The 26927-nt window shown below is 40.9% G+C and overlaps 1 protein-coding gene across 2 annotated transcripts in view; it reads left to right on the top strand.

The window, feature by feature from the left end:
* The window catches only part of AMPH (amphiphysin), a 212692-nt gene that overhangs the window by 165174 nt on the left and 20591 nt on the right, over nt 1-26927 (top strand). For both annotated transcript variants that reach the window (XM_075062593.1, XM_075062592.1), the window contains exons 12-17: nt 173-286; nt 4830-4853; nt 7856-7879; nt 10432-10464; nt 15011-15061; nt 17452-17628. In XM_075062593.1, the coding sequence (XP_074918694.1) occupies nt 173-286; nt 4830-4853; nt 7856-7879; nt 10432-10464; nt 15011-15061; nt 17452-17628 (423 nt within the window). The remainder of the gene's footprint in view (nt 1-172; nt 287-4829; nt 4854-7855; nt 7880-10431; nt 10465-15010; nt 15062-17451; nt 17629-26927) is intronic.

The following is a 26927-nucleotide window of genomic DNA, read 5'->3' as shown; positions in this document are numbered from 1 at the left end:
GGATTTACTGCAGTGATGGAAAAGTCCCTTCCGTTGCTGTCATAGGTATCTGCACCATAGTGCTACAGTGGCACAGTTGCAGCATGAGGTGTACTGCTGTAGCGCTTGTAGTAGAGACAACCCCTTATAGTTGTCTAGGGGGGATAGCTCAGTGGTTTCTCTTCTCCAACAGAATGAAGCTCCTGAAGCTAAGAAAGAGGAATGTTTGCTAGATCTGGACTTTGACCCTTTCAAGCCAGAAGTGGTATCAACAGGAATAACCCTAACCCACTCACCCATGTCTCAGGTATTTCTTTGCTTGAGGTATGCTATACAGGAATAGTGTGTGCTGAATTTGGTAACAAACATCTGCCTCACGAATTAATGAATGATGGATTTACAATTTCTGAAAAACTTGATCTCCCTGAGTTCTCATTAGCCATTCATCTTCCTACTTCAGCAATACCAGTACAACTTGGTGATAGGGTAGCAGAGAGAGAGAAAGTGTCAGTCTAACATGAGATTATAGTTAAGGAGAGCAGCCACCTGTAACTGATGGCTTTGACTCTGACATTATACTTTTTCTCAAACCGTAGAATAACTCAGAAGAAATGTTGTAATCTTCCCAAGCCTGCTTTGCTGACAGGTTCTTTTTTATAAATCCAGCTGTGACTGATGTGGCTCTGGAAACACTCAGTTTTATAGGGGCAGCATACTTCCACTATGCTGTGATGGAGTCTTTGTAATAAGTACAAAATACGACCTGACTGGCTTTCTTTTTCATAAATCTGTTTTAGTTATGACTATAAGAAAAAGAAAATAAAATAGTCTCCCATGTTTTCATGTGGGATATTATAGGGAAGAATTATTCTGTACTATATAATGATCTAGAGCTGCCATCTTGACCGAAGGTAGCTTCCCTCAGCAGAATTATGGGCAATATAGGAGTTGCTGGCTTGACCTAGTGAAGCTGCAATTTTAAGCTTCTGTCTATACTGGTCCTAAATAATGTTAATAGAATCCTTTCTAAATATACTTACTGCTAGTCAGGTGATAAGAATTTCTCTGGCCAGCATGGACTTGCCTCTTGTACAGCAGGCAGAGAAACCGTGTTAACACACTGCTAGCAAGGACCACGTTTAAGTGTGATTCTGGCCTGACATGGTTTGAACTGTAATGTAGTTAGAGTCTAAATCAACTGTTCAGGAGCTCAACAGTGGAGAAGACAAGGCAGGTGGTTGAGACAATCCAGTTTTCTGCTGATTTCTCTCTCTCTGAGTTAATTTATTTGGTGAGCACGCCTGTTTATATAATAGATCTGTGGTGATTTCCATTGATACATATGGGGACAGAAAAACATCACAGTATCAGCACTTCAAACTCCAAGTCAGATTTCTCATTGCAGTTTTCAATGTTTAATTATCATAGAGCTTTGTCACATCCTCCTTTTTGTTTAATTCCCCTCCCTGTAAAAAATAGAATCTTTGGATTTAGATGTATGCATTCAGTGTTGACAGAAAATTCCAGCTTTGACTCTGCGAGCTCTCCCCTTTCAGCTCCTCATTTAATAATCCTGAACGTGATTAGAGAAATGGGAGCATTAAAAACAAAATGTGAAACTTCCATAAAAGAGCATTCGAGCACTGACAGCACAATGTACAAATTGCAGTAGGTTTTATTTTTTGCAGTGAATGGAAATATTTGCCCACATGAAATATAGAGAACTATTAAACAGAGACTATGTACATTGTCTGTATATTCCCAAGCAGGTGCATAGGAGGCATTCACTAAACACTCTCCCCCCCAACCCCCAATAAACATGCAGAAGGGGATTATCTTTTGTGTGGGTGAGACATGGCTCTGTGCCTGTCCCCACTCAAACGATATCTTTGAGGATTACAATTCACTTACAATCCACTATTCTGACTAGATTTAACTGGATGAAATCCATGATCTCAGTGTTTGGAGGGCCCTGTAATACTGACAGGAAGGGGGACACTAAAGATGGAGTTCCTGCCTTAAGTGCATTTTCTGAATTTGTGTTAGTTTTACTCCAACTCCTCGTTTTATAGACCATTCAGTGTTCTTGTTGTGGTTTTTTTCTCTCTCAGTAAACTGCACTGAGGCAGTGTACTGAAGATAAACATAGTCTTCTGTGCAGTGGCTCCCAAATGCCTTCCCAACTGCCTTCCCAACCTGCCATTTAATTCTCCCACCACACTCCCTCAACTGCAAACAGACCCTGAAAAGTGCCCCGTCTGCTCTCCTCTCTGCCCCTACCGCCTTTCCATCTCTGTAACCCTCATTCCACAAGTGCCTTGGACTATTCTCCCTCTGCCTACTCCACTCTTCCAGCAGTAACTTCCCACCTCCAACACTTCACAGTCCAGGCCACCCTCTGTGTTCTGTCCTTTCTCTCCACAGTAATTTTTACACATGCACCCCACAAGCACCTAGTCTCTATCACCCTCCAGCTAATAAACCCAGCCAGAGAAACATTCTGATCTTCATTCTGAGTCCTGCTGGTAGCTTGTCTCCCAGAGCATGCATTCCTGCCACACAGCCCAGCTGTCAAATCTCCATATAACCCACAAGTGCCTGAATTTAACATCTTAAATCTACCTTTTCCTCAGATGGGAATGAGATAACATCCCTTAGAGTTAATGTTACTTTAAATTCTTTTGGCATTTGGTATTTTGCATCTGAGCAGTCAAGTTAATGCTATTGGAGTGTGTTTACAGACATCTCCATCAGCCTAAGAGAGACCACTATTGTGGAATTTAATTTTTGTGCTTTTTAAAATAGTAGAATTGGGGGAAATAGTTCTGCTGACATGCTAGAGTTGTGTTGCTGTCACACCATGGAGTTTTAAGGATTGGGAAAGATTATTACATTGTGGGGGAGGAGAGATAAAGGGATGCAAAGAAATTTTCCCAAACACCACTATTGTCACTAACAAAAAAGCCACAACTCAAAACAGGGTTTCTAATGGAAATACTGGTAGCTCCTTAATTGTAGAACTAACATCAGACACCAGCATGAGATGCACCCCTCCAGCTTTGACTTTACAATTATTTCTCATTCACATATGTAGTACCACTAATGTCAGTGGGACTTTTAGCATCAATAGGTCAGATCATTTCCTTGAGCAAAGGTTGCAGAACTGGGCCCATAATTTTTCAGGAAATTATTGATAGTTCGCTAATAGACTATTAAGATGCATGTGGATAATTATCAATTGAGATATGTCCAGAAAAGAAATACTTATCTGGGAGTAAACTAATTGAGAACTGGATGATGTTGTTCATCCACTGTAAAGCTGGGTCTTGAGGTAATTGATTTTGATTTATTAAAAGAGTTTTGTACTCATAAAAAATTGAAGTAGTTCATTACATAAGCTGCAGACTTGCTTCAGGCCTTCATAAAATTTAGGGTACAGGCATGTAGCAAGACAGGAAGGCAAATGCAATATGCTCCATCCTCAAAGTTAGGCAAATATTTAGTAGCAGTTCTCAAAACAGTTTTTGATTTTTTTTTTTTTTTGGTAGTTGTGTTTTTATTTTGTAACCTCTTTGGAGCATAAGTTATATCTGTTGTAAAGTGTCCCAGCCACCCTTTGAGACCAATGAAAACCCTTTAGATGTGGGGGAATATTAATGTCAGGACTAAACTTAGCTTTCTTTCATTCATCCGTGTCTCCATCGATCTCTGGCCCTTTTGCTTATGGTGAGAACGTTCAGAATGTAAACCAATGCAAACCAATTGTGAGGGTTTAAAGTTTGTCACTTGATTTCACCTAAAGCCATAGGTTTTTCTTGGGTTGCTACAACAGCCACAAAAGATTATTCTTTAGGGTCTGTGGGAACCATGGCCACATATCACTTGATCTTTTGAAAGGAATCTTGATCATTTAATAGCTATGGGAGGTAGAGACACCCATCCTGCCTCTGATGTTACTGTTACTGATGCTAAAGTCACTACAAGCTTTCTCCCTGCTGTGCCATGCAACTGGGCTGGCCCTTCTTCTGATAAGCCACTAACTTTTATCATCTCTGTTCACAAGGAAGAATATTTTAATAGACTCAGAAGTATAGAAATCCAGTGTGCTGAGAAAGGAATGGAGAGCAAGAGACTCACAAATTCTATTCCTGATTCTGTTGTTATTTCCCTCTGTGGGATTGGTCAAGTCACAATCTTTCTGCTTTTGTTTCCCCATCTGTAAAATAAAACAAAACGTCCCTGACTTGCACAAGGATTGTGACAAGACCCTCCAGAGACTGGAAAGCCAGATCTCTGGCTTATACGAGCCACTGTCCCTCGCAAAACTTGTGCACCTATTGATGACTATGTTGATGATCCAAATAGCTGGCCTTCATTTCTGAACATAGGAATGGCCATACTGGGTCAGACCAAAGGTCCATCTAGCCCAGTGATCTGTCTTCCAACAGTGGCCAGTGCCAGGTGCGTCAGAGGGAATGAACAGAACAGGGAATCATCAAGTGATCCATCCCCTGTCGTCTACTCCCAGCTTTTGGCAAACAGAGGCCAGGGACGCTCAGAGTGTGGGGTTGCATCCCTGCCTACCCTGCTTATAGCCATTGGTGGAGCTATCCTCCCTACCTGAAGTTTTCCATGCATGCCAGCCATAGGCATAGTGGTGTGATCTCACTGAACAAGTGCAGTTTTGTTGCAGTAGGAACTATCACAACCGTCCATCTGCCCTCCCTCAGCCCCAAAAATATCCTAAGGCTGTGCTTAAGCATCAGGGATAGTTACAGCACTATGCAGAGAAGTTCTAACATATAGTGTGTAAACAATATTTTCAACAATATTTTTCCCCCTTTTTCCAGACATTGCCCTGGGATTTATGGACGGTAAGATTAATATTTATCATTGAGTTTTGAGATGTTTCTGTGCCTCTGATTTTGTAGCACTCTAGAGGATTTGTATTCATTTTCACATAAGGCAAAATGAAGCATTTATAGAGAAAGCCAAAACATTTTAAAGTATGTAAAGCCCACCTAACACCATTAGGACCGAACAGAAAAAAAATGTCTTTATTATTTGGACAACAAAAAACAAAGAGCTACAGTCATCCAGGTTAATAGGATTCTTCTACTTGTGACATTTTTTGGCTTTAAAATTGCCATGCTGGTGATTCAGGGTCCGATAAAGTCATTTTTACCAAGGTAATTTAAAGTGATTTATTGTGCTTATTAGTGCAAACAACGAATTGCAATATATTAACAAGGTTTTATGACCTTTATCATCTAGCTCATATACAACAAATCTTTCTAGGGGGTTAATTTAAAAGGAAATAGGATCTTCAGCCAGATCTACCATAGCCCTATAGCCGAATTAATCAGCCAAAATCTTATTTTAATAATGTACATTTATGACATTGGTGCAGCAACTGCTCCACTCCCAAGAGCTGTTGCTCATCCCATCCCGAGTACCATATAAAGCCATTAGGGAATGTTATTTGGGAGTCCCCTTGAAGATGCACATAGAGGGTTTCTGACATGTATAAGGAAGGTTTGGCTGTTCTTAACTGATAGCCAAAATAAGGCTTCCTTATCTAAATGCCTACATGTAAAACAATATGAAGCAAAGCCATAATCCAGGTCAGAAAGCTTTACAGTAGGGATCTGATCTAAAGCCCATTGAAGTCAATACGTTTTGAATGAGGTCCTAGACGGCCTGTTTTGGTAAGGGCCTAGATATGTTCCCAGCTGCCCATTTATGGTCACATCATGCTGGAGGTGGTGGTGTTTCCCTCTTGGGATGAAATTAACTCCCAGATTTAAATGATTTAAAGTGAGCCTTCTCTCTAAGTCCTGCATTACCTGCTGAACAGATGTATCATATACAGGGGATTCATGTGTACAGTTCTTCCTCACTCATCCCATGTAAAGCACAGAGAGACAAAAGTAAATTGTCTCGAACCTCAACCAGTGTCAATAAGCATAGTTGGTTTCCCTGGAGCTGCACTTATTTATATGAGCTGAGCATCTGGCCTTCCATCTTTTTCCTACGTCCCTGCTGCGCTAATTTTTCATGAATATCCTCAGCACTCCTGAGGATTCCATTTGTTTGCTCTGCAGCAGCAGCAGTAATAGACCGCAGAAAGTTTTGCCTCATGTTCACCGCTTTAGGCGCACCATGCAAAGCCTCCTGGGGTGTATTACAGGCCAGCAGGGAAACCAAACTGGGTTTGGGAGCTCTGGGACCAGAAACAGGGTATCTGGTCACAGAGATGGAAGGCAATTTTATATGAAGGGAAGGAGACACTCAGCTTCTGGGCAGTGCTAATGAAGAAGAGATATTTATATTGAGGAATTGTACTGAGGGTTCTCTCAGTCAAGCTGATTACAGCAATTTTCTGCTTTTATTTTCATGTACTTAATAGCTATTGGATGCTACTGGTTATCTGTTTTCAGATGGCTGAGGTTGTTTCCTTTGAACTTCCTTTTAATAGCCACCTAATTTTTTATTTTTCAAGATTCAGGAGTGGAGAGAGAATTGATCTTTAAATACAGTAAATTTAAAAGTAACAGTGGATATATCGTCAGCGGTATTTAGAAAATCAGCCACTGCTATAGAAAATGCAATTGCACTTTCTCCCATCTCCTGCTGCTGAATCAGGTATAATGATGTGCAGGAAGAAGAGGGCTCGTTTTCATGAGCTTTTTTCCTACCTTGTGTCAAAGTGATGGCTGTCTAGACTGCCTGAGGAACCAAAGAACTCTAATCTGTGACCTTGTGCAGACTTAAGTAGCGCAGAAATCTGTGGATCTTTTCTGTTGAATCAAGCTATTAAGTAGGAAAATTTTGCAGCCATGTTGCATGAATAGATAGCAAGTGTGATGCTTTTATAATGCTCCTCTCTGCTTTTTAGGGAGGATTAATCAGAGTCCAGAAGAAAAATTAAGGTTTCATTTACACATACTAGTTAGAATTTAATTTTTTACTTTTAATTTCAAAGCCAATGTAAATGCCATGAGAACCTCTTGAAGTTATAGCACTGAATGAATAGTAGATGTTTTTTGTAAGTCTGCTTGTCTCACATTTTTCCTTTGTAGCTTGTCAATATTTTTCTTTTTTATAGCTAATTCTAGTTCTCTCCACTCCTGTTAAAACAAGTAACAAGCTTGACAAGGGCTTCACTGTTAAATAGTTTAGATCAGGGGTTTCAAAAGGTTTATTATGTTGTGAACTTCCTCTTAACAGACAAACTGAGCCAGATTCACCTTTGCCCTGTGCTTTGTGTAGTCATTTGTACTAGTGCAAAGTGTTTGTAAATAGCTGGCATTTTAATTTGGCAGCATTTTACACCCATTTGGCACTGATGCAAATGTCTATGCAAGGTGGATGGTAACAGAGAATCAGATCTCTGTTAGGCCCCTGCCAGGGAGTTGTGTAAAGGGACCTAGTGTAAATGACATCAGACCCATTGTCAGTCTCTCTAGTATTACTTTGTCTCTCTAGTATCCTGGGACTGACACAGCTACAATTACACTGCATAGACCAGACCTATTGTCTTGTGGATCACTTGCCATCCCATTCATGATCACGCAGAGCAATCTCCCTTTCTGTTGGTGATGGAATGAGATCCTTGGGACAAGCACAGAAATTACTTTCATGGGACAACAATGTTAGAAAACTATTTAATATACATTTAGCTACTAATGTGAGTTAGCAGCTGGAAACATGAAAGAGAGCCAGCACCATGTGATCAGCCAGCTCTGAGCAGCCCCTGCCAGCTCCATAACTGTTGGTAATCTATATGGCACTGAAAAAAAACAAAACAACAGTTTAGATAAACCACAGGGTTTAGTGTTACATTTATTTATTTATGTGGTTTTCTTCCATACAGACAAGCAGTGAACTGGTGCAGCCGGTAAGCAAACCTCCTGAACCTCTAACTGTTTTAGATTCATCTTTTAATCAGTGTGATGTAATATAGTTCTCTCTTTCATCTATCAATACCATTCTTTAGATTGCTAGCTATTGTCTCTAAATATTACAAACCACATAACTTTTCCTTAAACTGATTTACTTATTTTGCATTCTTTATCTTTAAATTAAAATTACTATAGTATAATATGAATTTTGTGTTGTCTCATCAAGTCTGTCTTTATCTTTTTCATCTTGTTCTTTTCTTTGCTTTTCTGCTTGCCTAAAGCCTGATTCTTCAAAAAGTCTTTCCCTGTGTAACCTGGTCATGGAGGAAACCCCAAACAATGGGTCAACAGAAGATATTAACAGATCCCAAACTGATCTAGGTTCACTCAACTGGGGCCTAGAACTTAGCGCAGCCAATGTCAGCCAGGAGATCGCTGCAGGTGGTTCTTTGCCTTTCCCTGAGGCAGAGCAAACCTCAAGAGAATCCCCTGGTACATTGTCTACTAGTGTTTGGCCTGCTGTAGGTGAGCAGGAGGATCAGGCACCAGGGTCATCTTCTATAGATGAAAATCAGAGGACTTCACTGAAGGCACATTCAGATGCTAGAAATATCCCATGCAAAGATTTGGAGACTGATCAGCCTTTAGCGAATGAATCCAGTTATGAGATGCCTATCATTGGAACTAATAGCTTATTGGATGAATCCCCATATGATGTGGAAAAGGCAGAGGAGAAGAAGCAGGAGGAAGAAGAGTCTGTGTGGGCAGGTGTGGAGCCATGTGAAAAGGTAGAGACCAGAGCTGTTAACTTCAAGGAGATAAAACATACAAAGGAGTTTGAAGAGACAGATTATGAAAATAAAGAACACAGTGAAATAGAACCTCTTAGGGGCTTAGCAAAACGAGACCATGAAATCCTAGAAAACACTGAGATAGAAACTGTGTGGGAGTCAGAATATAATAATGGGCAAATTGAGACAACTGTTGACAATTACCTTGAGGAAACTGGCCTGGAAAATCATGGGCAAATAAAATTTAAAGGGGTAAATGTCATTCAAGAGATAGATGAAATAGTTCCTGGAAGTTTGAGTACAGGGTTGGAAGATGGCGTTAACATAGCAGAGAACACATGTAAACATGTAGAATGTGCTGATGTTGAACCTGAGAATCTCTTAGATAACTGGAATTGTGACCATGAAACAGAGTGTTTGGATGACTTAGACCATGCTGGCAGTGTTACTGGAGGGAGGACAGCCATGGAGTGCATAAATGTTACAGGACATGTTGTCCTAGATGTTACAGACCACTCTGAAAAGGACACTGCAGATGCTGGAAAAGTTCTGTGTGATGCTGAATCATTCAGTGCAGAAGAGTCTGTTAAAGAAACTGAAGACAATAGCTTCAGCACCTTTCAAAATGGTAGTGCTGCTGATGAAGGTCAAGCTGACTTTATACCCTTTGAAAAAGAATTGACACTGCAGCCTGAATCAGCTGACAAAGCTAATGCAAAGTGCAGTGATTCTGGTTTAGATAATGTGGAAGTTCCACTGGTAGTTAGGGCAGCACCTGCAGTGATCGAAGGCTATAGTAGTAACATTAGTGTCCCTGGAGGAGCCTTGGAAACAGATCCCTGGCTGGCAAACTGGGATCCTACAGTAAATAATGATCCCTGGGGGTTTTCTAGTCTGTCAGATGGCCAAACAAATGGATCTGATAACTGGCCCTTTTCCTCTAAGCAACAAGACTCAGAGGAAAGTAATATGGAAAACACCTGGCCAAGCTTTAGTGATAAATGGTCTACCCAAGACTTGGCAAGTATAGATAATAGCTGGGGAGTTATGGGTGTAACCGCAAGCAATAAAAATCAGGAGATATCTTTAAAACAAGGCTCATCTGGGGAGCAGGGAAGCATTAGCAACTCTGGACCAAGCAAGGAGGTAGCTAGACCCTTGGTTCTGTTTCAAGTGGGAAATTCCAGAAACGCTAGCACCGAGAGTTCAACTAGTCCCAAAGACAATGAGACCAACAACTCAGATTTATCTGAAGATGAAATTGCTAACCGGAGATATGGATTATTGTACCAGGAAATTGAGGCTGATAAAGAAGAGGTACCTACCCCAGTGTGTAGCATAGTCTAGAAAAAGAGTTCCTTAGGTTGTACTTAACCCTGTGTTTTATAAACAGTCCATTTACATGTTCCCCCTGCCTCCTCTAAACCCCTTGCTAATCTTGTTGAAAATTTCTCATGCAACTATCCAAAGTGAGGTTCAGCTCTAAACCATCAAAGCCCATTTTTTTATTTTATATTTTCTAAAAAAATACACCCACAGTCTTTTCAAAATCCTAAGAGCAATCATTCTGGCTTTTTTAGCCTATTAAACCATTACCAAGTAGCTTCTCTCACTAACTGTCTTGCCCTTCATCTTTTTTTATTTTATTTTATATTATTTTTGGTGTATTTTTGGCATTTTTTAAAATTTTCAACTAAGAAAATTATTCTCTGAGTTAATAAACTAATTATATTTGTTCTGCTTTCCACTTCTATTAGGCATCCAGCAGCACATTTAATGGATTCACACAGGTAAGAAATAAACATGTTTGAGAGATTTTCTGTGTTGTCAAGAGTGGACAAGGACTGGCCTTAAGCTTTGCGGGTCTCTAACTGCCAGAAGCGTAAGGAGCGGAGGACAATACCAGACCATGAGTTACCCCTTCCATTCCCAAAGATCATACATAATGGGCATATTCATGTTGATATACCCAAGTTATCTTTAATCTAGCCAGCTTGGGTTTCAGCACAGGGACTAGGGACAGAATGGCTAGGTAGCAGTTCTGCAGAAAAGGATTTAGGGGTTACAGTGGACGAGAAGCTGGATATGAGTCAACAGTGTGCCCTTGTTGCCAAGAAGGCTAATGGCATTTTGGGCTGTATAAGCAGGGGCATTGCCAGCAGATCGAGGGACATGATCATTCCCCTCTATTCAACATTGGTGAGGTCTCATCTGGAGTACTGTTCCAGTTTAGGCCCACACTTACAAAGAAGTTGTGAAAAATTGAAAGAGTCCATGAAGGGGCAACAAAAATGATTAGGGGGCTGGAGGCACATGACTTTATGAGGAGAGGCTGAGCGGATTTGGGATTTTAGTCTTGCAGAAGAGGAAGAATGAGGGGGGATTTCGATAGCTGCTTTCAGACTATTGAAATGAGGTTTTCCAAGAGGATGGATTTAGACTGTTCTCTAGTGGTTAGCAGTGATGGACAGGTCTCAAGTTTGCGTGGGGAGGGTTTTAGGTTGGGATACTAGGAAAAACTTTTTCACTAGGAGGGTAGTGAAGCACTGGAATGGGTTACCTAGGGAGGTGGTGGAATCTCCTTCCTTAGAGGTTTTTAAGGTCAGGCTTGACAAAGCCCTGGTTGGGATGATTTAGTTGGGGATTGGTCCTGGTTTGAGCAGGGGATTGGACTAGATGACTTCCTGATGTCCCTTCCAACCCATATATTCTATGATTCTATGATAGGTTGACCCCATGAGTAATTAACCAGGGTTTTGGGTGGGCTTGTCCAGCTTGAGTAAAGCTAGCACAGGTACGTCTATACAAGCTGCAGTCGCATCCCATGACTTCAGTGTAGACATACCCAATGTAATTAGGGTGACTAGATGTCCCAGTTTCATAGGGACAGTCCCGATATTCAGGGCTTTGTCTTATACAGGTGCCTATCACCCCCATCCCTGTCCTGATTTTTCACACTTGCTGTCTGGTCACCCTAAATGTCACTGATACAGCACCAATATTTCAGGTGAAATCCTGGTATCATGGAAGTTAATGACAAAACTCCCACCACTTCTTTGGGGCTAAGGTTTCCCCCAATAAGCTACTGTGTTTTAGATTTTTAGCTGAATTTTTTGGAAGTGAATTTACTCAGACCCCAAAGTGTGAGTTCCGTATTTTTCCACCAACTCTTATTCTTGTGTGTACAACTGTGTGTTCATTTTTAAAAATCTGATTTCGAGTAAGGAAGTTAGTTCTAGATTATTTGTTAACCACAGAAATTTACTAGTGGTGTTTACTCGGTGCTGGGAAAGGGTGCAGCAAAAGTAGGGTATGATGGGGAAAAGTTGCTTTAAGTGACCTTTGCACCCTCACAATCTTGGGCTGCTCCAGGGCCCGCAGCATAACTTAGTCAGTCCTGGGTCCTATCTAAGATACAGCAGCATCCCCGGGCTACCCTATGGGCCACCACCATGCTGCTTGGAATCTCAGCAGTGCTGTGGCTCTGCTCCTGCCTTTCCCACGCTCACCCTCCCTTACACTAAGTCTTGTGATGTGGCCTTCAGAAGGCACATTAGCTTGCAACTCCCAGAGCCGGAATTGGGGCTTTCAATGCCCCTTTATGCTGCTCTAGCCTTTTTGCCCATACAATGGGTCTGAAGGGGGAAGAAAATCAGTGGGGAAGAAAATCTCACCCTTAATTTCTTACAGAACCAAATCTTTGTGCCACTTAAATAAATCAAAGCTCTCGTTGAATTCAGTAGGACCAGAATTTGTCCTTAGTATTTTGTAAATGACCTGACTGTATATAATGGGCCAGATTTTTAAAAATCTGTCTTCCACCTTTGCACCTTAAAAAATTATTGGTGCAATTTTGCATCCACAGTTATTTGGTAGGACAGTTAACATCATAGGGACATCTGTGCATCTTCACCTGCTAAGATAACTCTGTGATGGGTTCAGAAAAGAACTTAAGCAGGGTAGAACAGAATAGAACGAATAATTACAAACACAAAAATGGAGGCCAATACTTAAAAATCTGTCTCATTACAGGTGGATTTTAAATTGACAGTGAAGTTTTAGGGTGGGACTTTCAAATGAATGTTGGCCAGAGTCTTCTCTTGTTGAAGTATATAGCAAACTTAAAAGCTATTGAATCCAGTGCACTTTACCTATAAAACAGGCAAGCAGAGCTGGTCAAAATGTTTTGATTTAAAAAAAAATGGTTGAAGAGTGCTGTTTCAACAAACTTGAGGTATTTCTTAACCCATTTCAATGTCAGTAAAAATTCAAATTGAACGTTTTTGTAAGTTTATGATTTTTTTACTGTGTAAAGCTTTTTGTTTCTTCTTTGCTGGTGAAATAGTTAGAGAAAAAACCCTACTTTGTCTCCCTTTTAAACTTTTTTCTATTGGAAAAAAATGGGGGAAGTGTGAAAAGTGGGGGAGAGTGGGAGGTTTTCCCTACCAAAATTTTCTTTTTTAATTTTTAAAAAAATCTAATTCTAAAACTTTCATCAAAAAAACATGAAAATTCTTGAATGAAATTAAAAAATGCACTCTTTGAAAATGTTTCATAAAATATACTAAACTTTTTTTGAACAGCTGTACAGCTTGAGCTGTCCAGTTGGTGATATCATCTGTCAAATAAAGGCAGAGGAGAATTTATGTATTTATAATAAACATTTAACAAATGTAAAAGTTATTGCACCCTATGCACTCAACAACCCAATGTCTATTTTATATTATAACCTCCCAAAGTAAGTCAGAAGACCAGATAGTGCTTAGTTAACATTTGTAGATTTAGTCAAAGGTTTGTTATCTAAATCTGTTGTGTGAAATTCTAAAATCTGATTCATGTACCAAAATTCCATACTTATGTGAAAAAAAAACCCCATCTCATTTGGATAAGCAGATTTTAACTGTCTGAAGGTACTGTGCTAATGAATGGTTCATTGTTTAAATTCCTTTTTTTCTTATGAGTTTCTTTCAATTTTTTAAAGAGATCTTCATTTATTTTGAAACAATCTTGTAACATGGCATAAAATTTAACATAAACTATGTGCTGACAACAACCAATCATTGTACAAAACACTCTTCTGGTAAATAAGAATAGACCATGTCACTAGGGTGTGCAGGAAGGCAGAATTGGGCTCTGTGATTGCAATTCTCTTCCCTGCTCCAGCCACTTTATAATGCAGAAAAGAGCCAGAGCCATGTAAAGGAGCCCTAACAACCCCAGGTCCAGTTGCGGGAGAATTCCTTCAGTGCAGGATCTGAGGAAGATGGCTTCAGATTATCCTCCCAAGAACCCCATCATAAATCCAGGTTTTATATAGGGGATGTGCTGGGAGCATGTCTGAGGTAGGCAGGGCTACAGCACAACATTGTGGAGATTCTGAGCAGTACTGCCTCCCATAGAAAGATGGTGGCAGGCTGCCATAATTTAGCCAGTCCAGGCCTCAGAACAGCACAGAATCAGGAGTACAGAGGTGAGCTATAGCCTCCTCTCCTCCCTGGACTGCTACTTCTGTGCTTCTGTCCTTAAAAACATATCATAGGCTATGTCTACACTATCGCTGTAAGTCGCCCTATGCTATGCAACTCCCGTTATGTAAATAACATAGTTGGAGTTGACATACCTTAGGTCAAGTTGCAGCGGGATCTACACTGCGGGGGTCGATGGAAGAAGCTCTCCTGTCGACTTACCTTACTCTTCTCATCGGGGGTAGAGTACAGGGGTCAACTGGAGAGCAATCTGCTGTCAATTTGGTGGGTCTTTACTAGACCTGGTAAATCAACTGCTGGTGGATCGATCTCAGTGTCAAACCCTGCTGTAGTGTAGACCTGCCCCCAGACTCTCATCCCTCTACCTTGAATGGTCCTTTACAATATGTGCTAACTACTTATGCTAAACAATCTGCTCCACCTTGCATTTAGCTGTGACATGTGGAGTGCCTTTCCCAGACCTGAAGAAGAGCTCTATGTAAGCTTGAAAGCTTGCCTCTCTCACCAACAGAAGTTGGTCCAATAAAAGATGTTACCTCACCCACCTTGTCTCTCTAATAGAGCTGTTTTAAGTTAGGTGTATTGTGAGACCGTGAACTCAGTTTTACATTTCTATGCCTTCATCAGGATAATGTTTAATAAATTTTCATTCTTCCGTAAACTATTTCTAAAAAACCAGAATGTTTAATTATCTACATCTGAGGTAAACTTATTAAAATGATCTGTTTTGGTATCTGATTCTCCCTCAGTTACTTAGGTAAAGCTCTGAAGTAATTGCGAGCGTTGCCTGACCAAGCCTTTGGTAGACTTCTAAAATATTTTTTCTTGCTTCCTTCTTGTATATCCTTAGGACACTTCTCTATTCACAGTGCAATCAAATCAGAATGTGGTAGATAACTTGGTAAGTTGTGGCTTTTTTTTTTTTAAATGTCCCATAAAATATTGTGTTGCATTTTTTGCAAATGCATCTATTGCACTGATGTACTTCCATCTTTTAAATCACGTAGCTTTTGCTTGCAAGGTTGTGCTAAGGATTCTGTGTAGTGTGAACTTTTCTACAAAAGCAAACCAGAACAAAATAAACCCACAACAACCAGAAACATTGCCCTGCACCCGGCATCTTAAAAGGGGCTGTTTTTAAATATTCCAAATTTAATTTTTAGAATTTTAGTTTTATAATATAACAGCACTGGTCAGTTTGCACATAATTTATATTCATTTTTTATAACTTATACAGACATTGCAATCAAGAAAGGGTATTAATAAACACCACTGTGCAATGTTAACCAAGTAGATGCTGGCCCAAAATGGCACCAACTTTATTCTCTGTTACAATAATACATTATCTTTGTCATAATTTATCCAGCTGGAAATATTACTTTTGATCAGTGGTTTTTCATATATTTAATCTGACACTTTCATTTTTATTATCATAGAGGGGTTTAGAAATGTTTGTGCAGGAGAACATGCTTAGATAGACTATTTATTCTCGCCAGTACTCTGCTGCAGTCTTGATTTAGCTAAAGGTGATGTGAAAAATATGAAGTGTCAGCATAGTAGGAAATAGAGACATACACTATGTATGTCAGCTGCCAAACAGGAAAAGTTTGAGAATATTATTTGGTGCGGCTTTTGTACAGTACGTATGCATATATCCAGAAACGTAATCATATAGTGTATTTCCATCATTCAATAAGTGTACTCTGGGCAGTATTTAGCTGAAGTTCAAACATGGCAAATAGATTGCAGATTACTTGATAAATCCTGTTGTGTGCAAGCAACTTGAAGAAAATCAATATAATCTGCATTATAACAATTGTCTAAGTCTTACTTATAGTATTAAACCTCAGGAAGCTTATTAGTGGACTCCCTAGGTAGAACTGTCTAGTGTTTTTCTTTCCAGTTTCTGATTTCTTCTTTGTGAAATACCTTAATATTAATTCACTACATAGAAATGTGCTGCACGGCATGGTATAATATAATGAGTGTATCTTTATACTTTGCCAACTCCTGACATCCTTATGTAGGCAAACTTCCATTGACTGCAGTGGGAATTGGCCTATTTAAGGAATGAGTGAAAAATAAGTAAAGACCTCTTGATTTTACTTGAAAAATATTGGAAAAGCAAATGTTTTAATCTCTTAGAGACTTCTATAGAGGCTATCTTTTATATCACAATAGACCTTCTACCCAAGTGTGTAGTGTTATTAAATGTGAATGAAAATGCTTGGCTGAACTGAATAACTTCTGAGCTTTACAACGTACAGAGTAATTTGTTCATGATGGACTAATTCATTAAGGTTATTTTGTCTGGTTGAGCTAGCTATTCTGTGTAAGTAATCCCAACCTGTAGCTCCCGTTCTATATGGAACAAATCCTGCCCTAAGTATTTTTACTAACAAACTAACTGCTGTTACATTAATTACTTGGAACTTGTCTTGCGAAAGGTGGAAAATCCTCCTCTTTTTTTGAGGGGCGGGGGGCACTTTGCTGCAGAATTGAGCTTGTGCCAGGACTGGTATTCCTGGACGCATCCTTATGCTAACAACAAATGTATGCTAAATTTGACAGAATCCAAATCATGGTGACATAGCTCAGAAGATGGATTCCACATAGGTGACTGGTATGGAGTTAACTGGTAGAGGGAGAGCTTGTTAATCACAATCTGGTTATTTTAATTCTGCCAGACTTAAATAAAATGTTAATGGGAGAAAGGGTAGACACTGGACCTGGAAAAGAGCAGGAATGCAAATTGTTTCGGTCCATGATATTTGCTCCCTATAAACGGATGTCTGGTATGACTACAGCCTGCATAAAGAGACAGAACAGGGACCATTTATTTTCAGAACAGTTAAAACTGCATATAAAAGAACAAGGGATTGTTTTAAAGTCTCATAGTTACAATAGCCTTGTGGTTTAGAAACTGGACTGGGGTTTATGAGCTCTGAGTTCAGGTCCTGGCTCTGCTACAGACTTTCAGAATATTCTTGTTCAGGTCATCTGATTTCTTTGCCTCATTTTCTACCTCTAAAACTGGGAGGATACCAGTTCCCTACCTCGGAGGGATGTCGTGAGGATCAGTTAAATACACACAAAGTGCTTTGAAGATGAAAATGCTAGGGGCTAATTACTGTTATGAAGCATGGGTCTGCAGGATCAAGGTTGTTATGACAGCTACCAGGGAAAGAGAATAATAATAAATACAGAACTGTAGTTGTGCACTCTTTCCCATTCCCCAATTTCAAATGTTCTTGAATGATTTTTTCATTTTAAAAAAAATACCTAAATAAGATTGAGGCGGAAGAAGCTCCATCTTTGGAACCCCAGGCTGAAGAACCCCTCTCTCCCACTGCCGCTGCACCTGTTGCTGCTGCTGCACCTGTTGCTGCCGCTGCGCCTGTTGTTGCCACTGTTCCTGAACAGGAAGCTCTGCCTGCTGAACCTAATGAGCCTGCAAAGGAAGCTGTGGTGAGTGACCAATACCTCATATGCCGCAGCTTTCATCTGACATTTTTTGTTCATCACTGTGTATGTGTCCACCACATTACAACCATCCTTTCCATTTTTATCCTCTCTAGTTTTAGGGCTGGTTTTCATTCTGGCCTCCCATGTCAGAACAGGCTTTCCAAAAGCTATGTGTGCCTTTTTACCCTAATATGTCATTCCTCTTATGGCTGGTGTTTCAGAGTGAAGTTCAGTTGAACTGCTGTGGATTCAGATATTGTAACTGTCAGACAAACATAACCAGGGAAATGAATTGATACCATTTATAGATGACACTATTAATGCTTTTCTCTTTTCAAGAGGATCAAGTGGAGAGATAAGTACTGGGCTAATGTACATCTTGAATGTTGTTTGATTGAACATTGAACTGCTTCCTAATAGAAACCAAAACACAGGTTTATAAAAAATCTCCCAATGTTAGAAGCCAGCCGGAGAACTGAGCTCCAAAACCAATTGAGGGTATCCAGTTGAAGATCTTACAAGTCAACATTCAGAAAAATGGGAGTCAAATATTGTGGGAAAAGATAATGGCTCTCAAAGAAAACCACAGCAAGGTTGCCTAAGCTGTTTCCCTCTCCTCCCTAGCCAAGCTGTTATATTTCAAGAGGTACTCTAAGCCAGTGGTTCTCAGTCTTTTCCATATTGGATCTCCCTTTTTCCATAATGGGGCACCCATTGGGGCCTCTTCGATCTTTCCAGGACACTCTTGCTATTAACAATATGGAAAGGCCAGGAGGGTTTCACCCCAGTGCTGAGAATCCATGATCTAAAGAAAAATGCATCCATTTCTGTTGACTGCCAGCGTAATAGTATCTTCTTCAACAGGCACTATTATCTTTCTCCAGGTCAGTAGCTAGTGGTCTGTCACTGTTAGAATCTGAACAGGTATTCACTGGGCCAAATCCTGACTTCCCACAATTCACATTAAAGGTTATTAAATCAGATTATATATCACCATTGCTTTTTACTCACTTATGGATAGATTGTAAGACATTATGTGTGGGAAGAGAAGAATTTGGCTGGAAGCCATCTGAGGTATTACCCTCATTTGAAGGCACCTTAATCACTCCTTTAGATTTAGTAAAATAATCCAAAGAATTATTTGATATTCCACATAACTGCTCCAAAAATCCAGTTCACTGAAGCCCATAACTGAGTCTGGAATCTTCCTGTGGACTGTTGCAGACACATGACCCAGAATTAGACAGGAAGAGAACTGTTTTATGGGTCCGTCCTTCTGCCACTGAAGTAGATGAGTGTTTCATTCCCCTTTTATGACCCGCAGGAAGCAGTTTGATCCAGAGATAGGGGCACTGAATGGGGAATCAGAGGGCATGATAGGTGACATGGTCAAGTTTCTGTGCCTCATTTTCTGGTGCTACCTACTTTGTAAAGCTAGGTGTTTATTAGTAAGAGCAGGATTAGTCCTTCCTTCATCCACCATTTCACTAGGGATAGGGGAAGTGGACGTCTGCTTTTTCCTGTTTGACTATATGAAATCAAAACAGTACTTGTCTGCATCTAAACAAACAGTATCATCTATAGAAGTTATTTATGGCATAAGTACTGCAGTGAACAGACCTTATCATATGTGCTGTAGGACTCTACTCAAAATCATGCTACCAACCCGAATTCTGGCCACTGCCTAGAAAATAGCTGGAGGTTTACTCGGTGCTGGGAAAGAGTGCAGCAAAAGTAGGGAATGATGGGGAAAAGTTGCTTTAAGTGACCTTTGCACCCTCACAATCTTGGGCTGCTCCAGGGCCCCCAGCATAACTTATAATATAAGGTTATATTAAAATCATCATAATGCAGTGGTTCATCTTTTTTTTTAGAACTACTATTTCAGGCAGTTTCTCTGCAGACTCAAGTAAATGTATTTTATCACTGCATTAGTTCACATGCAGGAAGCGTTCTTCACAGCCAGAAAACAAGGTGCTTACATTTTGCAGAAATTGCTCTGGACCTGAGAGAAGGGCTGGTACTGCATACCAACCACGTGTACCTACAGCCTGAGTTTCACTCAGTGGTGTAAGATCAAGAATCCTAATGTCAGCTCTATTTGATTCATACAGTCTCAAATGCAAATTAATACTTGGTATTCACTAAAAGCTAGGTCGACCCTTTAAGCTCAGTGATGTGGGAGAACAAGTAACTTATTGCAACTCTGAAAAGAGTTTAGTGTACTTTTTTTCCCTTGCACCTGGCTGGGTCCAATGGCTGGCTTGTTTAGTGTTGGGGGAGCATGCAGAAGCCATGTATTCATCCTCCCTGACCCATGCCTACCCTGGCCACTTGCCTATGGTAGTACAAGGGCTGTGCTCTACAAGAGAATTGGCGTCACAATCTTGGTAGCCATAATGTAGCTGCATGTGGGTCCTTACTTCCCCATACTCCCTTGCACTGTCTTTAGGGCCTCATTCTAGTTTTATTTACATTGGTTAACTATTGGTTTTCATGGATTTACTCCAGATGTTCACCAGAGTGAGCTCAGAATCAGCCGCTTACAATTATTCATAAAAAACATTAAGCCTCTGCAATTTGTATGTGTCTGCTCCTCCTGTCTGTGTTTTCTTTTGAATTGGTATAAATCACAGTAATAACGTGTCAACATCATGGAAAGGCAAACAGTGAAACAGCCTGTCTCTGAGACACAGCATTTTGTCAAACCTTGGTTTAAGATGCCTACCATCTTAATAAATGTGATAGTTTAGAATAAATGAGGAGGGGGGAAAATTAACCATTCGCCCTGATCTCTTCTTCATTTCAGTGAACTGAATTGCGTTTTGAAGAGCAGATTATAATGAACCTTAAGAGGCTGTTTCTAAAATTGGTTTGATTTTGTCTTTTTACAGGGACTTCATGGAAGGAAATAATATTTGCATAAATTATTTTCCTGAAAGAAGAGATCACTAACCCCTTTTTTATCCTCAGTTGAGGCAAAGTGAAAGTGTAAAATCTGTTATACACCTGGAACGCTAATTAACTGACAGGCTGTAACTGCAGTCACCACTCGTTCATAGTGGGCTGAATTGACCCTTTTACATAATCCTTTTCGCTACTTAATGTGACATGCAGTTTTTAGTTCATGTTCTGCTAGAATATGGTATAGCTGAGGCAGAAAGTACAGTGTTATTGTGAAAGAGGGAGACAAATAATTTGAGAGTGGGGCAACTTAGTAGCAATTCAGAAGACAGATGATAGATATTAAGTAGCTGGTAAATGGTTTTGTTAAGGTTTTCTCTTTTTTGTTTTATTTTGTAAATGAAACTAAGTTCTTGCTCATTTGAAAAAAGGAGTCCTCTGGGAAATAAGAAATGAACCACTGATATTAATAAAACATGCAGTACATTTACTGTTGGAATCTGGTCCAGTGGGAGAAGGAAATGTTACTTTAGAAAAATAGCTTTTAATATGTGATCTAAGAAGAGTTTTTGAAGATGAAGATTAAGAAAAAAACAGATAAAAGGTCAAAGGCCAACATTTGATAAGGCTACCATAGATGAAAACATTCCTCAATAGCAGTCCTGCATTCAGTTTATCTGTGTGAATTTTTTAAAAATTTGTGTTATATTTGTAAATTTTCTCCCACTACATCTCTCTTCTAGCTTCACATTATACTCCAGTTATAGTGGCGTCATCAATAGGTGCAATTTGCCTGTAGTATATTTCCTGTCAGACCACACTGTGCCAGAAAATGTACCTTAGACATGTATTGCCCACCTTGTGGGGCTAGGGTAAATTTTCCAGCATAATGTGGGTCTCATTTAATTTGAAGGAAGGGAAGGGATAGTCCAGTTATCAGGACACTAAGCTCTGATTTGGTAGACTAGGATTCAAGTCCCTGCTCCTCCACAATCTTCCTGTGTGGCCTTGGTAAGTCACTTAGGATATTGACACCACTCACATCAGCAAGCCACCTGTGTCAGAAGATTCGGGCTAGTAGTGCTTGCACTGGCACTGTAAAAGTAGCCATGTAAGCATCATTTAGAAGTTGTGTCTCAGGACCTGAAGCTCCAGCCCAAGCCATGACTGTCTACACTGCTGTTTTTAGAATGGTAGTGCAAGCCCCACTAGCCTGTCTCTCTCAGTCCAGGCTGGGAGCCTCGCTGCTGCCAGCAGTCCACTGGCAGTATAGATGTACCTTCTGAAACAGATTCTCAGTGGTATTTATTTAGGTGTTTAAAGATGCATATATGCAGCTAGTGGGATTTACAGAAGCACCTGAAGTCAATTATTTCAATGGCACTTCTGTAAATCCCACTAGGCACATATTTGAACCTTCAGGTACCTCAGTACCTTTAAAAATCTGGCCTTTAGTCTCTCTCTACTTTAGTTCCCATCTGTGAAATGGCGATGCAGGTACTTTAGATAGATATGATTTATGGATAAGTCCCTCTATAATTTAATGCATATCTTGGGAAATGTGCTATCTGAATACTCTCATTTAAGTCAAAGGGGCTTCTTGTGGAGCATGAACTCGTAGTGAGTAGTAGCTCTCAGAATCTGGCCTTGTTGTTTGCTTATGATTCTTTAATCCTTATTCTCATATTTTAAAATGTTTCAGTCCCCAAGTGAAGGAACAGAATCAGTTTGACATGGCTTAAATAATAAATTGCGCACATATAAAGAATAGCAAATAGACAAAGGGAACTGTTCAAAAACCATCCTTTTCCTGAAAATTGGTTGCCCAAATTGTTTAGTAAATACTTAGAAACAACAAATGCATTTGCAGAAATCCAGGTTGGTACCTTAATGACTTGCAAATGGGGCAGGGAGGGAGGGACTAAATTTGTTTTTTCAACCAGCTGTAAGTAGCTGATTTAAGTAATATGTTAACTTATAGTAAGCTTCAGATTCATACCAATAGGTCTCATTCAGTATATTTTCCAAAGGCCAAATCCTGAAGTACTATTTATTCAGGCATAAGTCCTACTAACACAAATGGCCCTTAGATGTAAATAGTTCTTGAAAAATCAGTCTGGTATTTTCTGCAGTCAGATACATGGATATTTTCTTTCATCCTCTATTTTTTCTTCAACAAACATACTTAATGCGGGGAATGAAAGGAGAAAAAACCAAGTCATTCTTCCATTTGTGTCCTCATTCCAGTGTCTCATGTCAGTGCAGTACAGGAACTTACTTCATGCTCCTTCCTTTCTCCTTCAGGGCTCAAGTGCCATAGACCAACTGCAGGTTTTTATTAGTTTTCGGCAACAATTGAGCTGTTTATTTTCTCACTTTTGCGGAGAAGGAAGTGTTTGGCATTCTAAGGTGCAATATGTACACTAATGCTATCCTCTAACAGTGTTCTGTAGCACCAGGGGAAGTAGAGGTGTCATCAGCTTACATTGGTATAGGAAGGGCAATCTCGTCACTAATGCAGTTCTTTGGAGACAGTTCTGCCACCTATTTCTATGCCCTAGTCAAAGATAGAAATAGAATACTATGTAAAAAAGCACATGGTACACTAGCCCTTGTGCTGTTTCTTTTTCTGATTAAAAATGCTCCTTCCACTGTGTCCATTTTTCACATTCAAACTCCAATACATTTTCAGCCAAACACCAGCCACAACACTGAGCATTGCTGTATGTTTTGAATGCTCTTTGGGCAAATGTTCTGCTGCACATGTGGGGAGGAGGTGCATTAAATGAAAATGTCAGCATATGTCACCAAATATAGTAGTAATTCATATTCAAGACACTCCGCTACATGTGGGGGAAAAAGAGATTGGATTTGAAATGAAAAAGGCAACAATGTGGTGTCTTAATGTAAAAGTTAGTTAACCTTATTATGTTCATTTTCTAGCCATTTGTATGTTGTATGGAACACACTGATGTTTAACGGGAGCTATTCAGAGATCCCTGTTTTATTAGTGACATTTAGTAGTTCTGAGAGAGCTTTCCTGTGCCTTGGGTCTAATGCGGCCACCAGGATGTTTCCCTATGGCCACAACAGCATCCTGGGCAGTGATGTGGGGGGAGGGGCATGACAAAGCATCAGCCCCTACCCTTCCTCCCTGTTGCCCCCAGATGTACCACTCTGCACATCTCTGGAGACAGGTGGGGCACAATGCTGAAGGAGCAAGGTGAGTCCTCTACCTGTGAGGGGGATTGGGGGCTTAGTGGGGCTCCGACTTCAGCCTTGGGGTGGTTGGGTGGTGGGGACTTAGGCAGCCTGGCTGCAGATTAGGGGTCCAGCCATGTGGCTTCAGACTCCAACCCCTGGCCGCGCACTGGGGGGGTCCAGTCCCTGGCTCTGGCTGTATGACACCGACCCCCAATCCCGCTGGTGGCTGCTGGCCCCAGGCCATGCGCTCCAACTCTCAGCCCTAGTCGCTGACTCCAGGCACCAACCCTGAGTTCCAGCAGCTGCTGGCCCTGGGTGCAGATCCCCGGCACTAGCCTTGGGCTCTGGCAGGTGGTGGCTGTGGATGCTGAACTCTGGCCTTGGCCGTGCGGCAGCAGGTGCACACCCCAAGTGCCAACCCCAAACCGCAGAGGCAGCTAACCCCCAGCCCTGGCCGCTGACCCCAGGCACTGCTCCTGGATGTCAACCCTGGGTTCCAGCAGGTGCTGGCCATGGGTGCTGATCCCCAGCCCCGGTAATGTGGCAGCAGGCACCAGCCCTAGGTTGTGGCGGGTGCTGACCCAGGACACTGACTCCTAGACTTGGCTGTGCAGCAGCAGGTGTGGACCCCAAGCACCGATCCCCAGTCACACAGCAACAGGTGCCAGTTCCAGGTGCCAATCCCCAGCTGTGTGGCAGTAGGTGCTGATCCCCAGCCATGGACACTGATCCCCGGCCCAGGCCACACAACTGTGGACGCTGACCCTGGGCTCCAGTGGGCGATGGCTCAGGGTGCCGAACCCCCAGCCCCAGGTGCCAACCCACATCTCCAACCATGCGGTGATGGGGGCACCCATCCATTCCCCTGGCCTCTGCTTCCTCAGCCCCCACCCCTCCATCCATCCTCCTTAGCGCCCACTGCCTCACTCCCCACACCTCAATCCAGGTCTTAGTTTGCCAGGACTTATTGTGAAAAGTGATATTAACAAACATACAAATATCACTTTTCACAGCATTATTTTTTTTACTGAGTCCACAAAAATAACCTACATAAATAAATTACAATGATCTGGATGTGTGTATACATGCATATTTATTTGTTTTTCCTCAGGTTAATAAGTATTTTAGGAAAAAGTGTCAGTGTGGCCAGCAGCAAGAGTTGGTGGCTGCACTCTGAAGCCACCAACATTTTCATTGTGAGAATCCTGGGTAATGCCTGCATGCATGGTGCCCCCTCCCTTAAACTGGTCAGAGTCTAAACTAAATTCTATATTTTTTACATAGTTCTATTCAACTATGCATGAGACTCTCATCTGTTACGATCCTGGCAAGCACAAAATGAGTTCAATATACATTGGGCTTCATTTTTAAAAGCAACCTTCAATCTGAGGTTACAAAATTGTGCCTGCATCTAGTTGTGGACACAATTTACGATTTGGGAGTGCAGTGAGATAGTTAGGTATAGAAGTGCCATGGACTGCACCTGCAATTAACTCTGGTCAAAATTTTGTGCTTGCAACTAACTGCAGGTGCCAAATTGGAGCATGAGGTTCTTTTAAAACTGAGGGCTCTGGGACATATATGTGAGAACAACTGTGACAGATAAATAGCATGCTGGTATGTAAAGATGAGGACAGAGCTGGTGCAAAACACAAGATGGATTATTCAAGAGGAAAGACCCAAGAGAATCTAAAACCATGGCTGAAGTATGTAAATCCACACCATGTAGAGGCCAAGCATAGGAGTTTATTACACACACCGCTAGCGGAGTGTTACCTTGCTTATTAGGCTCAGAGACACTGTTAATTAATTGATTACAATAGAATATACAGATTTTCCATGGGCAGGGGAAAGTGATGGGGTAGGTTTTTCAGCAAGACAAGATAGCACATTAGCCAATGGTTAAAAGGTTACATAATGTCTCCGCCCATGGTCTTAAGTTAGCAAGTTAACATTTAATTAATACTTTGATGAAATATTGTTAGTATAAAAATATATGTTGAATTCTGATTTGGGGGTCCATAGGAATGGAGCAACTCCTTTGATTGTCCAACAGGTACATTCCTAGGGGTGAAAGGAAAGAAACAGTGAAAGTACATGGCAATACAGATTGTCTCCTTTATGTCTTCAGGCAGGCATTGGTCCCTGGGGAGAGAGGTGGAAGGATGCCATATCTTATACTGACACGTGCCAATTTTCATAAACTCAGGGTTGGATCTGTGGGAAGAATGTTCCGTACAGAAAAGACTGACACAATAGGAACAGGGATTCTTTGTTCAATTTACAACTCCTGAATAAGACACAATTATTTAGTTCTTAGCGCCAACACCTGGCAATTTGCTGACAAGGCCTATTTTAGCAAAACAAGATTATCTGTTTACCCCAGCTTTCTCTTAGCTAATCACTATTTGCTAGGCCTCTGGTCTCTTGACCAAACTCTGGACTTTGGGTCTGGAAAAGAGCTGGCACAATCCATATACCAAGTGGTTATATAAAATGCACATGGACTTTAACTCTTCAGTGGCTACATATCCAACTAAGTATCTTAGCTTCAAAAAGATCTGTCTTATATGTGAGCTCCAAGATGCAATAGAAGTTTGAACCAAGCAAATCCCAAGGACTGGACCTTATCTATGGAATACGATAAAGCACTTTGGGAAGAGGGCTAAAGCCAGGTTGTTGGACGGCATAAATGACTGAAGGTGCCTAAACAGTGGAAGTCAGCAATTATTGTTCCTCTTTTTGAGACTGGCAGGGATCCCTCTTCTCCAGGAAGCTAGCAATTTGTATCTTTCACTAGTCACTTCTATAAGATAATGGAAAGAATGGCACAATCAAGGTTCCTATGGTGGCTTCTAAAAGAAGGGAAGCTAGAACGTACCCAAATGGCATACAGGCCTTTCACTCAACTTTGGACCTGACGGTGGCCTTCTGTCAGCCTGTTATTGATGGATTCCAACTAAAGCCACCACAGTCATTAATAAGAGTCTCTTTCTTTCTTTTTTTTAATCTCAGTTCAGCACTTGATAGAGTCTGGCATGATAAGCTCTGAGTGAGATTTAGAGAGATGGGAATTTGTGGCTAAACGTGCCTCTGGATAAGAGATTTGCTACAGTACAGGAAAACAGTAAGACTAAATGTTACTTTTTGTGACAAGACCAGTCAGTGTGGGAATTCCTCACGCCTCAGTTTTA

This window comes from Chelonoidis abingdonii, chromosome 2 (genome assembly GCF_003597395.2).
Source record: "Chelonoidis abingdonii isolate Lonesome George chromosome 2, CheloAbing_2.0, whole genome shotgun sequence".
In the NCBI taxonomy this organism is placed as follows: domain Eukaryota; kingdom Metazoa; phylum Chordata; order Testudines; family Testudinidae; genus Chelonoidis; species Chelonoidis abingdonii.
The sequence above is the reverse complement of the archived record's forward strand: the minus strand, read 5'-3'. Positions and strand labels throughout refer to the sequence as shown.